This window comes from Panthera pardus, unplaced genomic scaffold (genome assembly GCF_024362965.1).
Source record: "Panthera pardus isolate Hobbes unplaced genomic scaffold, ASM2436296v1 HiC_scaffold_9, whole genome shotgun sequence".
Lineage (NCBI taxonomy): Eukaryota > Metazoa > Chordata > Mammalia > Carnivora > Felidae > Panthera > Panthera pardus.
In genome coordinates, this window is record NW_026527024.1 from 7,314,328 (window position 1) to 7,329,448 (window position 15,121).

General features: G+C 57.2%; 1 protein-coding gene across 4 annotated transcripts in view; it reads right to left on the bottom strand.

The window, feature by feature from the left end:
* The window catches only part of PTPRN2 (protein tyrosine phosphatase receptor type N2), an 814,681-nt gene that overhangs the window by 440,806 nt on the left and 358,754 nt on the right, over window positions 1-15,121 (bottom strand). For 3 of the 4 annotated variants that reach the window (XM_053898672.1, XM_053898673.1, XM_053898670.1), the window contains one exon: window positions 8,468-8,554. The exons of the other annotated variant lie outside the window; for it this stretch is intronic. In XM_053898672.1, coding sequence (XP_053754647.1) covers window positions 8,468-8,554 — 87 coding nt within the window. The remainder of the gene's footprint in view (window positions 1-8,467; window positions 8,555-15,121) is intronic. 4 annotated transcript variants of the gene reach the window in all.

Below are 15,121 nucleotides of genomic sequence, written 5' to 3' on the forward strand. Positions count from 1 at the left end.
CCTGAGTTGCTTCTGGGGGTCACCAGGTTCGTCCTCGTCTTTTTCGTCAGCTGTCCCTAACTCCACAGTTTGGTAGGGGACTAATCCAAGCCATGAACAGAAAACCAACAAAAAAACGAGTTCATGTCTGGCTGTTACAGAATCATCTTTGCTGGCCTCATTCCATCCATGTCAAATTAGAAAATTCTAGAATTCCATGAAATAGCAAAATAATGCACACAAATATTCCTAAAGCATACTTTCCATTACCATACTTTCTGCACAATTGTATATTCCTGCCTCCCAAACATCAGGCAGTAGCTTTCCAAAATATCTAAATTGAGAGTTCACAAAAGAGGAAGGACTGAGAGAATCAATTCTTATTTGTTTCACGAAACACAGACTTACAAAATTACCGCACGATAACTTAACACAAGCCTTCATCGAAACATAATACTGATGACGCTTTATCTTCTTAAAGGGTTGGGCAATTGCTTTACTACAGGTTGTCTCCCATTTGCAATTACTGTGTGATTACGTACAGTTTGGGAATTCCTTCTGTCACTAGGGAATGCCTTACCTGGCACTCTTTTCTTCCCATGGAGTATTTGGAAGAAAACAGATTAATCCATACTTATGTTTTGCCTTTGGACTTTTAAAGCATTTGCTTGATTTTTCCTTGCTAGAACAATGTATTGTTTTCCGGCCACAACTGAGAGGTGACGTGTTTGGTCCCAAGAAACCTGCGATACACCCACAGCGGTGCCCGCACGGCCGGGTGCCCATCTGACCGGAGAGCACGCATCCAACACGTCTGCAGGGCCACGGGCCCCGGGGACATAGCTTCCAAGGCAGCTGGACTCCCACAGTGCGTGAGGATTAATGAATTTCACAATCAAATAAATAACTGAATTATCAGTGTCAAACATTTAGAAACAAAAGCAGCACCTGAAAACTTGGACTCAAGTTTTCTCGTGGGGGAGGAGCAGAGAAAGAGGGAGACAGAGAATCCCAAGCAGGCTGCGCACTGTCAGCACAAAGCCCGAGGCGGGGCTCCAATCCAGGAACTACGAGATCGTGACCTGAGCCGAAGTCAGACACCTAACCGGCTGAGCCCCCCGGGCACCCACGAAGGCTTTTACTTGAAGCCACTGGCTGTCGAGGGCTGCCCCAAAGCCGGGCAGGAGCCTCCCTCCTGGGAAACGGGGGTTCCCAGCCTGCCGGGCCCCTCGGCAGGGGTGTCCCCTGGCAGCGAGGCTCACTGTTCTGTTTCTTGGTTTGTTTCTGTTTCTCTGGACACCCAGGCTGCCGGATGCCCGGCCTGCACACGTATTCCGGTTTGTAACCCACGACGTGACACAACACCCGGGGCCGGTTTCCATGCAGGAACGAGTCTCTGTGTTCCCGGCTGGGGCCACTTTGTATGCTTCTCCTGTCCCTCCTTGTGGTGTCAGTTCCCACGGGTGAGAGGGGCAGGACTCCTGGCAGACGTTAAAGCCTTCCCGTCGGGACGGGGCCTGAGGAAAGCGTCCTGACTTGCCCACTCCGTAGTCGTGAGGATGCTAGCGTACTCGTAGCGTCTCTGACTCCGGAGAGAGAGGCGGGTGAGTGAAAATGAGCTCTGCTTTGTTCTCCTGAGAAAAATGAGAAGAAGCTGAGCAGAGAATTCTGGCATTGGCAGCACAGGCAATAAATAAAATTGATATTTTACCACGGTGTTTCGTTTTACTTCAGTGTAACTTTTTTCACGTGTTCACGTATTTCTTGGTTGAAACAACATTTCATTTTCATAGTCTACGATATATGGAGCGCCACCCTCTACTGAGTGCTGAGTGTCTGCACACACTCAGCACTTAACCCTCCACAGCCCTAGTGCAGGCGCCACGATGCCCACCCTACAGCTGAGCAAACAGGCGAGGCGAGCTTAAGCGGCTTGCCCAACACCTTAAGGCAGCGGAAAGGCGGATACAAACCTAGGCCAGATTGACTGATCCGTTTTCAGTCAGTCAGTCAGTCAGTCAGTCACTGAGCAGATATTCAGCAGCTGGTACGTGCCCGACACCATCCTAGGCTCTGAAGATGCGTCGCTGAGTGCGAGGCCCAGTCCCTGCCTTGAAGGACAGCAGCCTCCTGGGAGAAATGAAGACCCTCCTCTCCTAGATCAAGGGATTAGGAGGAGGAAGCACAGTGTCTCTCTGAGCCCTCAATCCTGGGACGTCTAGTCCAACACACAACTATGCCACCCACCCAGCACGTCACACTCTGGGGGTTCGTGCAAGCCTGGGGAAAGGGTTATTCTTGGCAATCGGACCTATTCACAGTTAGCCGTTAGAGTAGCTCTGTAACAGCAACAAAAATACTAGCGGAACGGTACAGGCTAGCCAAGCCGAATGCGTACCCAGCAGGCAGCGCCTAATGAGCTCTTGGCTCCGGGACGTCTCATAGGATCTCTGCAGAGATCCCATTAGCCTTAGAACAGGTTATGCAATTTCTGGGGGCCCAGCGCAGAAGGGAGATGCGGGGCCCCTGTTGAAGCATAACGTATGACGACTTTAGGGACGGCAACAGAAGAGCATTGAACCAAGGGGGGCCTCCTGAGAGCAGGGCCGACGTCACAGCCCACACCGTGTGCTGACCATCCACATTTTACGGGTAGGGAACCTGAGGTTTAGAAAGGCTACATAACTTAACCTGTTCCTGAGCTGAGATGTCATTTCTCAACAGGAAAGGGCTCAACCAATACTTTAAATACAAACATCATCACCCAAAGCAGAGGGATTTACTTACAACGAGAAAGGGCCACCTTCACTCAAGCGGACCCACTCCTCCCTCCCCACGGCCTCATCCTCGGTCTGAAGATAGGGCTGGGGCAGTCTCGTCATAGTGTGACACACCCTTGAACCCACAGTGTAGCTGTCTCTGGCCCCTCGGTCAGACCTCGGCCATCTGCAAGGTGCACACAGAGCACGGCCAGCGCCCCTGTCCCAGTTAGACAGGACCCTGAACACTAGGCCCTTCCTTCTCTGCCCCTTTAAGGTGGCGTCAGTGAGGAAATCCTGGACTCAGGTGGAGGAAGGTGACAGCATCCACCTGTGACCGCTAGAGCGTGTGGGCAGCGGACACAGTAAGTAGAGGTGTGGCCACCATGTACGGGAGGCTCCGTACGGTCCCGCGTTTTATTGCTGGAGGCTCTCGGCTGTGAGTGATGTTGTTGACCCCAAACATAATCTTTATCGCTGTTAATTTGCAGTGCCCCAGCACATCCCCAAATTATCCATGGCTTTGTCATCACTTGGGCTACAGGCCAAAGGGGCCAACCCAGCGAGCTGAAGGCCACTCTGACCCTTTCTCCGACTTCCTCTTCAATGTCTTCATAGATCAGAGGGACAAGACAGGAGCCAAATAAACACAATTCTGCCCCAGGAAACGGACCTTCCTCGGATTCTCGCACCCGTGGAGGGAGGTGTGGGAGCGGGTGGGGGTGCGAGGCATGGGAAGGAGGGATGAAGTAGGCCTCAGCATCGCTGGGACTCACGGGATCGACCCGCTGGCCATCCCCCCGGCCCTGTACGAAAAGTGTCAGTGTGCTGAGTTCCCACCGCTGCACCTGCAGGAACTGTCTCGAAAACAAGAGCACTGTATTTTCATCAATTCAGTAAATCACACAGATGGGAAACTAAACCGCTTCTTGCATCAGGAGAACACAGGAAGATTGATCCCAGAATTAGGCTGGCCTCCCGCAGTGCCCTGGGCTGATCCGAGCCTTCTCGGGGCTGATCCAAAGGCTCAGGACGAGCGCCGACAGCAGCCCCCACTGACTACGGAGTCTCCTTTGTATGGCGGGTCCCACGGCACCGCCCACCCGACGGTGCCGGAGGAGGCAGCCCGTGCATCAGTCAGCACCACGGTGGACAGCCGTGATTAGATTATAAAATCATGACTGTGGCCGGCGTGTGTCTGCTGGCATAATTACATCAGCATGCTGATGCCGTTTTAATGGTCTCTAATGATGTAATAAGAAATAATGGAATTTATTTGACAGCTACATAACCATTAAGAAAACATATTAAGTATAACTGGTACTTCCATAAAAACGTAGACAGTCTCTGAAAGCGCCAGCTTGCGTGGCAGCCCCTCTTCCTCTCCCGGAACGAGGAACAGCGGTGGCCACACAGCAGCCCCCTTCCAAGGCCTCCACTGTGCTGGGTCAGGTATGCACCCCTCGGGAGGAGCGAAGTTCACAGCACACACACAGTAAGTAAAGATCCAGAGGTGTGGCACAGACGTGAGCCAGCCAGATGGGGGGCTGCAGAGAAGGCTCTGGCACCAGGAGGCCCAGCTTGAGATTTGAAACATGAGCTCTATAAAGAGCAGGGAAGACTGGGCATCTCCAGCCATAGGGAAGGACCCACTTGACGGCCACGGACCGGATTCCCAAGGGCGTAAAGGGAAGGTGGTGTTGGTGTCAGATGTGGCTCATAGGACACAGGAAGCCCACCCCCCAGTTTTCCCAGCAAGGAAGAGACTGTAGCAGAAGACATTTACAAAAGATTTGATCTGGCCACCAGCTTGGCCAGAAGGTGCTCCCTGGAAATGCCTCCGTGCCCCCAGCCTCCTCCAACACGAAAGGGCTTTGTGTGGGAAGGTCTGAGACCTGAAGTCAGGAGCAGACCCAAGGTACAGGCCTGGGACAGAGGGACTGCAGCCAGCTTCCATCAGATGTCTGCACAGGACACCCCCCATCAGATGTCCTCTCACCAGATGCGCCCTCCTCCATGCACGCCCCCCCATAGCAGATGCCCCTCCAGTCCTGACATGCCCCCCACAGGACACCCTCTCCAGACACCCCCCCACTGGACACCCCCTCCAGACACCCCCCCAGCATATGCCTCTCCAGTCCTGACATGCCCCCCACAGGAAACCCCCCCCCAGACACCCCCCACCGGACATCCCCCCACCGGACACCCCCCCCCCCAGCAGATGCCCCTCCAGTCCTGACATGCCCTCCACAGGACATCCCCCCCACGAGACACCCCCCACCGGACACACACCCCCAGCAGACGTCCCTCTGGTCCTGACACCCCTTCCCCCAGAAGCCCCTCCAGTCCCCAAGTCTGCCTGGCCTAGCCCTGGCCCTGGCCCTGCTGCAGCTGCTCTGAGAGTCTCTTAGAAGCCGACCACCTTGCTGAGAATGTGGAGAAATCTAGGTGGCAGGTGGGCAATGTAGAAACAGGGCGCATGGCATCCAGACTCTACCCGGGGCTAAACATGCTTCTGGACCTTGGAAAAACCCGTGTCATGTTCTCCCCAGGAGGGGACTTCAAACCGTAGCTGCCTATGGACGTCATGGAGACGTCATCAGCAGCTGCCTCGTGTGAAGGACTCAGTCCTGCGTGTTCTGCTCAGTGGGCTCGTCCCCTGGGATCTGCCCCTGGGGCCGGGCGATGAAGCAGGCCGCCACGGTGGGCTTCCGGCCTGGCCCAGGCTTGGTGCCCCTCCTCGGCGGTGGGCTCGGGGCCACACCCACCTGACCCACCTTGGGGCTCCCAGCCCGCCGTGCTCCCATCTGTCCTGAGGATGCCCCCCTCCCCACCCCCACCACATCAGCAGCGCTGTGCCTGGGTCACGATGCAAACACACCCTGGACTTCTCACCCAGAAGCCGGGGGGGGGGGGGGGCAAGTCTCCAGGAAACACAAAGCCCCCCCCCCAGTGAAGGGGCCTCTGCCCTCTATCTGGTACACAATCACCATGAAGGCAAGAGGAAATAATGAAAATTCAATCCATTCGGTCCCCAGCGGGCCAGACGAAGTTTTACTCTGAAGTCTCTCCGTGTGATTACGTTTTTTGTCTAATTTTCTCAATAATGGGCCTGAGCCATGATAACATTCTCCAATTGTGCAGCCCACCCCGGCTGCGAGCTCCTCCTGGAGATACAAATCCTTCTTATTATTTCCTGCCCTGACTGCTCCCCGGACATTCTCAACGGTAACGACAGAGGCACCGGTTCATTTACTCCCTCAGCGGCACGTGAGCCCTCGCACCAGCAGGTGAAGTTCCAAGGCCTAAGGAAGCACAGGCCAGACTCTGTCCCTTCCTGTGGACGGAGGGATGAGGAATGTGAGGAACGACCCGCTGCTGCTGAGGGCAGTGTGGGTGCCGGGCCCACACCGTGCCATCCCTCGTTCTGGTACGGGGGCATTTAAATGTATGTATTTTTATTTTTTTCATTTCTTTTTTCAATTTTTTATTTTTTCAATAAAATTTATGCATTTGAGAGAGAGAGATAGAGAGGTGTGCGCACGCAGGGGAGGGGCAGAGAGGAGAGAAAGAATCCCCGGCAGCCTCCGCGCTCTCAGCGCAGAGCCCAGTGCAGGGCTTGAACCCACGAACCGTGAGACCATGACCTGAGCCGGTATCAAGAGTCAGACGCTCAACCGACTGAGCCACCCAGCTGCCCCTGTCATGGGATGCATGTCCACGCCGTGCAGTCACTGTGCTGGGTGCCTCACGTGAACGTGTGTCAGGGACTGCTGTGACCCCTGACCTTGGGGTCTGGTGGTGAAGACCGAAAATGACCAGCCACGTGTGGGGTGCGGGCAGGGACGGGGTAGGCGTGCTCAGGAAATCTCCCTCTGCTTCCTCGAAGGGACCAGCCAGCACCACCCGGTCAGTACCGGCTCTCTGTGTGTGCAATCCTGTTTAACGGCAGCCTGTGGAGACCACGCAGGGGGCAAAGGGCCAGCGCCCGCCTCCCTGGGCTGTGCTCACACTGAGCTCCCGAGTTGGACAGCCTCACCCCTTCTGCAGGGCCGCATACAGATGGGCAGTGCCCGGACGCCCGCACAGAGCTGCCAAAGGATCCTGCGTGGAACGGAATGTGCTTTGGCAAAGGACAATCCTAAAGGGCTTGCGAGGTGCCGGGCGGGGATGGGAGCTGCCCCCGGAGGGCCGGCGTGTGGTTTTAGCAGACATGGTGACTCCCAGTCTCAAAGCCATGGCCCACATTCATCATTTCCTCTCCGAGGCCCAAACCCCAGCCGGGATGGGGTGGGCATCACCACCTCTCACCCAGAAACCTCAGTGGCCCCAAGTCACTTGGGCCTCCATCCGTGTCCCTTGTCATTCACTGCGGACGCAGCCAGAGACACACTCTCCTCACAAAAGCTGTCCGGTGGCTTCCCAGCACACGGAAGCAAAGCTGAGCTCCTCACGAGGGCCTGCGGGCCCCCCGAGCTGCCCTGGCTGTTGGCACGGGACGCAGCCCCCCTGCTCGTAGGCAGCTCCTCCGTCCCGGCAGGGCGCCTCCTCTCTGGACCTCGCAGCCTCAGTCCCTTCCCTTCCACGTGAACCAGGGCAGCCCGGCCCTTCCCAGCTCTGTCCTGCATTTGTTTCTGCTGAAATGTCATGCTCTCTGCTCCACCCGTGGCCTGGCGCGCGTAGGTCCTTGTTGAAACGTTGCATCTTGTGGACGGTCACGTTCGCCGGTGCGCAGGTGGTACAAGAGCCCTCGCTAGCTGGAGAGAACGGGCGGACTGTCATCGGTGGCAAGGAGCCCAGCGAAGTGAATCTCGGCTTACTGTTCAGGCCAGGACTTGGCCTTGGCCCCTCTCTCCCAACTGCTGGCTCCTCCCTACTCACAACGAAGGGTGACAAACTTTGGAATGAATACCAGCAGCAGGTATGGATCTTGGAAAGCCCCACAGAGTGGGAGACTCACAGACGGTCAAAGGAACCGTATTTCCAGGACCGAAGGCCCAGGGCCAGCTTTTCGCATCAACAGGTGTCTCGGCCGAGCCCTTTATCTCTGGGCCGAGGGGCTCACGGCACACGCACTGCTGCGTCCCGACGCTGCCTTCTGAACTGACCTCCAGTCCAGACCCCGCAGCTGGGACATGCTGGTCTGCCCACGCCTGCTCTCACTTACTCCATTTGTTACACTGCCAGGTACCCGGCCCCATTCTGTGCAGTCCTGCCCCACACTGTGGACTTGCCACGTGTCAGCACCCCAGGCCCCAGCTGGGCCACTGATGACCAGAGAGGCTGGCGGTGCTGGGGTGGCCCAGCTCTTCCCCTCGGTGCAGCGAGTTCCCGGCAGGTCTGTAGGCACTCAGTAAGTGCTGACTTCTCACGGACACGTGCCATCCCCTGGGCTTTGACTCATCTGCAGTGGGGTGGGGCACAGGCCCCAGAACGTTCTAGAGCCTCCCAGGCAACTCTAGGTGCAGCAGGGCTAAGAACCACGGCCCCAGGGGGCCCTCCTTCCAGGAGATTATAATTTGTACAATTACACTCCAGTTCCTTCTGCGCTTAAATAACTTGCCAAACCCACCCGGAATTTCCTTTCCATTTCTTTCCTGAACTGTTTCTCTCTGATATAATTAACAAGAACCCCAGGCACACAGTTCTTTCCCTTGCAAGCCAATTTATGAAACGGAACCCGATGTGAGCAGAGAATAAAACCCCAGGGCCCCGCACCCGACACTCACACGACGTCTGCGAAGACACTCATCGGCACCTCCAGGAGTTGCGCCACGCCCTCCATCAGCTCCTTCCCCTTTTCTGGGCTCAGGGGGCTGTTGAGGAGAGCGGGGGGCAGCGTTACAAAATGGAACTCATCAACACTTGAGAAGCTGCACGTCCCCCCGTGCCCCCGCCGTGGCGCCTGCGGTATTCCCGTCACACAGTGGCCAGGCTCTCAGGGCAGCCGGGATCAGGTGCGTCTTCAGGCATGATGAATCACCCGAATTTCCCAGCGACGAGACAAACAATACAGTGCAAATGGAATTGTTAGACGCGTAATGGGCCCATGATGCAGTGACGGCTCATCTCAGCCTTCAATAAAAAATGTAATAGGGAGGGTGGGAGGGGAGGGCGGACGAGAAGGAGAGGAGAGACAGGACACGGAGGGAGGCAGATGCTGAAGATCACATTTCAGGACAAAGGAAGCACACGTTTCTTAAATGCACTCATCTCTACAATGAGTGATGCGCCAACGGCAGATACGGGAGTGGGCCACACGCGAAGGTAAAGTGAGACCGACGGGCGCCCCGCAGGGACCCCCGAAAGGGGCACGCGTGCTCCAAGACAGTGTGCCCCGGGCCTGCAGGACGGCCGGCTCCACGGTCACCGTGGAGCTCAGAGTTCCCGTTACACGCCCTGAATCCCAGCACGCGGTGCCGTAACTCGTGCCTTGCCTGTGAAACCCTCTTAGCGGCATTTCGTGGAATATTCCGTCACGCCGTCCTGGAAAAACTGCCATGCAGCAGGGGTTTCAAGCCGGCTGACTGCTCGCCCCCTTGGCAAACACGCGGGAAGACTGGCCGGGGCAGCCAGGGGCAGACGGAGCCCTGCCCTCCCGGGGCTGCGTGCGGGCGGCACACGGGCCCCGAGACAAACCGGGCATCGAACGGTGTCACCCCAACTCCACACATGCCTACAGCCAGAGATGCAGAATGTGACCTTGCGTGGACAGAGGTCACCGCCGACCACCATGCAAAGCTGAGCTCAGCAGGGTGCTTCCTAATCCAACGTCCCCGGTGTCCTTGTAGGGAGAGGACACACACAGAGATGATTCTGGAAGCATCCAGGGTTCCTGTGGCTCCAAGGGCTGATGGGGTGCAGGTGGGGCCTGCAGGCTTGGGATACGTGACGGTAGTGGGGGGGAGGGGTTGTCGACACCAGCAGGTGACCCGGGAGCATGCAAGACAGAGAAGCCACTGGAAGGAAAAGTGGGGGATTCCACCGTGGGCACCTCACAACAGAGCCCGAACGGAGCATCTGCGCTGGGGAGGTGAGCGCTCACCGCAGGCCAGAGCCACACGAGAGGAGATGTGTCCAGGGCTGGTGAGCAGGTGGGGACGGTAGCTAAAGCGGGATTCCCTGGGGACAGAATCCCTGGGGACAGGAGGAGCCGGCAGAGGGGCCGAGGACCCCCCGAGGTCTCAGGTGGAGACAAAGAAGCCGGCCTGGGTTGGGAAGGTGTGGCTTGCCCTGCAAGTACCCCGGGGTTTCCCACGCAAGTGCGGCCGCCCCTGAGGCTGACCGCCCAATCCCCAGGGGGAGGCTGGCACCCAGCCACCCCCCACCACCTTCTCTGGGCGGGGACAGGAGCTGGACTTCTTGTAGATGCCGGTTTCTGCCGGTGGCTGCCTCTTTACCAAGGCCAGGCCTGCTCCCCACACCTCACCCGGTCATTCTGGACCTCTTGTGAACTCCCAGGGTGCTGTTCTGTCCCTCCATCCTGCTTCTCGAGCAGGCGAGCGGTCCCCAGGGCCGGGGGCCCTTCTGTGAAGGACAGACAAGTCCTCCAAGTCCCCGAGCGCACAGGGGCTGTTCGTGCTGTGCTTTAAAATAAGGGGACATTTTCCAATCGGTGTGTGCACCCTTCCACCTCGTGACCCCACCCCACTTAGAAATCCCCCCGGACATCAGACCCCATGTCACAGGCCCACCAGAGGTAGGATGCCAACTGGGGAAGGAGTCCACCTGGAACCTCCGTGTCTTCATCATCACTCCCTGCCTGTCCACCCGGAGCTGCGGGCTAGAGCCCAGAGCCCCGGGAGGGTCTGCATCTCGACAGTCTGCTGGGACTTTACACCACCCTGGGGAAAGGCCACGGGGGTGCGTGCAGACTCGAGAACGGGCTCCTGGTCACAAGAACAGGGGGCAGCGATGCCAGGAAGGCGTGTTCATTAGAGGTCAGGCTCTGGAGAAAGGACCTCAGCCGCACAAAGCCCTGTCCCGTGCCGTGTGCGCCAGCAACGTGAGCGGGGCCTGGAGGCACAGCTCCACTGCCTCTGCTCCTCAGGGCCCCCAGGCAGCCGCTCCTCCCCAGCCGCTCCTCCCGGGGCCAGGCCGCTCCTCCCCAACCCGGCCCTCCCGGACCCAGCACAGGGCGCGCAGCCAACGAGTATCCACGAAAGGGAGAGACCAGCCTTGATGAGGCCACCCTGAGCACGGAAGCCATGTCTCCAGGCCAGGCTCCGCCCAGGACCAGGTCTCGTGTCACCGACCACTGACACAAACGAGTGAATACATAGGAAAGTGTCAGAAAGTCCGACATTTAACACCGTGAACATGTACGTCAGTAAAGGAGGCCCATCCAGCAGGCAGAAGCTACTGTGTGAATCAAGCCCCTTAAAACTCGCACGACTTTCCAGCCTGAGGCCCCAGATTGCTAACAGCCTAATCCCAGCCTCACGGGCGCACTTCTGGGGCGGCTCCGTGTGGGAACTTATCTGAGCTCCTCCCTGGACCCACACGAGCACACCTGTCTTCACCCGTCTCTCCAGGGAGAGCCGTGACCTGTTCTTGGTCAGTGGCTTCTCAGGGTGGTTTTCTGTGTCATTTTACAAAACAGATAATCGACTGTCCTTGAAACGGGAGGACCTCCCATCTTCCTTTCCTGCCCGCTCCACTGCCTGTGCCCCAAGAGGGGACACATTCTGTGCCCAGGCTGTGCCGGATCCTCCAACACCCCCCAGCCTGCAAAGGGCACCGGGGAGCCAGTGTCCGAAAGGCAGTGTCGAGACAAGTCCCGACAAACGCTGCTCTGGTGACCGCCTCAGACAACACGGCCTCAGCTGTTCCATTTGCGGTGCTGTTCCTCTCAGTGTCACACAACAGAGATGAATGAGGCCATGCTCGGTGTCATCCACATGCATAGACGGTAACTGCCTGCACGGGTCACCCACAAAGGCATCAGAGTCGACAGCGGGACCATAAGAAGTCTCCTACTTGTGAAAAACCCAGAGTCGTAACACTGGAATTCCAGAAGGTGGAACAGAACGTGCAAATGTAATCCAGGAGACACGACATCCCCAGAGAGGAAGCCAAGAGGTGCTGGGTTGCTTTTCTCGCAGAGAGAGGAGAGAACAGGGTCCACCTGGGGACAGGCAATCAGAACAGTCCTGAAAGAAACAGCTAGAAGGAGCTTCCCCTTATGCACAGGCGCTCCCGGCTCGGAAACACCTGCAGAAGCCTTGGCTGCCAGAACATGCCCCAGGGCACTGGGCTGAGACCCTGGAAACGCACTTGGGTGGTGACCCCGGGGACACGTGCGCACTCTGGCTGCTGCTGGCTGGCCACGCTCTACTCCCCTCACTTCTCACCCCTACCCCTGAACGCCCCCCACAGATCCTCAGGACAGAGGTGAAGGCATTGAGGTTTCCACAAACGAGATCCCTTCTCAGTGAGATCCCTTCCCACATCTGGCTCCCTGTGCGTCCAGCAAGTGGAATACAGGCGTGCTTGGAGGAACGGTCAGAACCACAGGGCCTTGGCCCCGCACCCTCGGATCCCGGAGAGTCTGAACGGATGACAGGAACACACATAAACGGCCAATGAGGTGCTTCATTTCAAGGGGCAGCAGCAGGCACAAGGCTGAGTTGAATGACAGTTGGAAACCGGCCGTGAGATGACGTCACTAGGTACTGAGGTAGGAAAACAAAGCTCAGGCTGATGCTGCATGCGATGACGGTGCCCCCGGGGCCCCACCCAGCTCACTGTCCTGCTCCTTCGTCCCCCACGTGGGGCTGGCAGCCCAGGCCGCACGGTCAGGACCACCTTTCTTCTTGTGACCTCGCAGAACATGCTTTGCCTGCGAACGTGCCTGCACACCGCTGAGGATGCTGTCAGCGGTGGGTGTGCGGGAGCCTCCCGGCTACCGCGGGGCCGCGAACGCTGGTTTCCCTGATGGCCTATCCCCCGCCCGGCCCTGTGCTCTGAGAAGAGAATCCAAGCTGGAGTCCTGGCCCTGTGGTGACGACGGGCAAGGGAAGTAGCTCCACGTGGCCCGGGAGAGGAGAAATCTGATGAGACAGTAAGGACTCCCCTGGGCTGCACATATACACCTGCACGCACACACCTGCACGCACGCACCTGCACGCACGCACGCACCTGCACGCACGCACCTGCATGCACAGACCGGCACATGCACACGCACACACACACAGGACTCCTCAGAGAGAGGCATCTGATGAGACAGTAAGGACTCCCCTGGGCTGCACACACACACCTGCACGCACGCGCCTGCACATACACGCCTGCACTCACACCCCTGCATGTGCACACACTCACGCACATACACACACACACAGAGGACTCCTCAGGGAGAGGAGGCGTCTGATGAGACAGTAAGAATTCCCCCAGGCTGCATGCACACACCTGCACACACACACCTGAGCACGCACACCTGCACACAAACACACCTATGCACACATACACACCTGCACACACACCTACACACACCTGCACACAACACACCTGTGCGTGCACACACACTTGCACGTGCACACCTGCACACACACACACACACACCTGTGCGTACACACTTGCACACATACTTGCACATACATGTTTGTACATACACACCTGCACGTGTGCGCGTGCATGCACACAAACACACACACACACACAGGACTCCTCAGGAAGAGGTGTCTGATGAGACAGTAAGGACTCCCTGGGCTGCACGCACACACTCGCGCGCGCGCACACACACACACGTGTTCACACACCTACACATACACACTTGCACACACACACCACTACATGCGCACTCCTGCACGCACACTCCTGCATGCACACACACCTACACACTTGCACACACACCTGTGCGCACATACACCTGTGTGTACAAACCTGCACACACCTCTACATACACGCCTGCACACACATCTGCATGCACACACCTGCGCATACACACCTATAAACACATACCTGCATGTACATGCCTGCACACACATCTGCATGCACACACCTGCGCATACACACCTATAAACACATACCTGCATGTACATGCCTGCACACACACACCTGCACACACACACCTGTGCACGCACACCTGCACACAAACACACCTATGCACACATACACACCTGTGCACGCACACCTGCACACAAACACACCTATGCACACATACACACCTGTGCACACACCTGCTCACACACCTGTACACAACATACCTGTGCGTGCACACACCTGCACATGCACACCTGCACACACACACCTGTGCGTACACACTTCCACACATACTTGCACATACACGTCTGTACATACACACCTGCACATGCATGCACACACACACACACACACACACACACACACACACAGAGGACTCCTCAGGAAGAGGTGTCTGATGAGACAGTAAGGACTCCCCTGGGCTACACACACACACCTGCACACACACACACACACACACAATGTGTTCACACACCTGCACATACACACTTGCACACACACACCACTGCATGCGCACCCCTGCACGCACACACCTGCATGCACACAAACCTACACACACTTGCACACACACACCTATGCGCACATACACCTGTGTGTACAAACCTGCGCACACCTCTACATACACGCCTGCACACACACCTGCATGCACACACCTGTGCATACATACCTGTAAACACATACCTGCATATACATGCCTGCACACACACACCTGCATACACACCTACACATACCTACACACTTGCACGTACACACCTTCATGCACACACACCTGCTCACTCACCCACCCACACCTGTGTGACACACTTGCACACACACCTGCGTGTGCGCACACCTACACACTTACACATACACGCCTGTGCACACATCTGCATACGCACCTACATACACTTGCACACACACCTGCGCGTGCGCACACCTACACACTTGCACATACACACCTGCACATATACCTGCATACACACCTACATACACTTGCGCATGCACACACACCTGCGTGTGCATGCGTGCGCGTGCGCACACACACACACTCACACACACACTGGGCTCCTCAGGAAGAGGAGGTGTCTGATGAGACAGTAAGGACTCCCCCGGGCTGCACATACACACAATGGACTCCCCAGGTGTGCACACACCTGTAGGTACATCGAGAGGGACCTGCATGGGGGCCTGTGCACAAGACAATGGAGTAGGCCTATACATACACACACGCTGACTTACTCACCAGGAGGAGTGCTGGCCCTAAAACCAGTGAGGGTTGTGGTGATGACACACGCTCCTGGATCAACACGACCTGGGCCACCTGCCTGCCCGGTGACTCCCCTTCCTCCCGTGACCCTCAGCCCCAGTCGGCCCAGCCACCTCTCCCTCAGTGCCTTGCAGCCCCACACCCACAAGCCACGCCG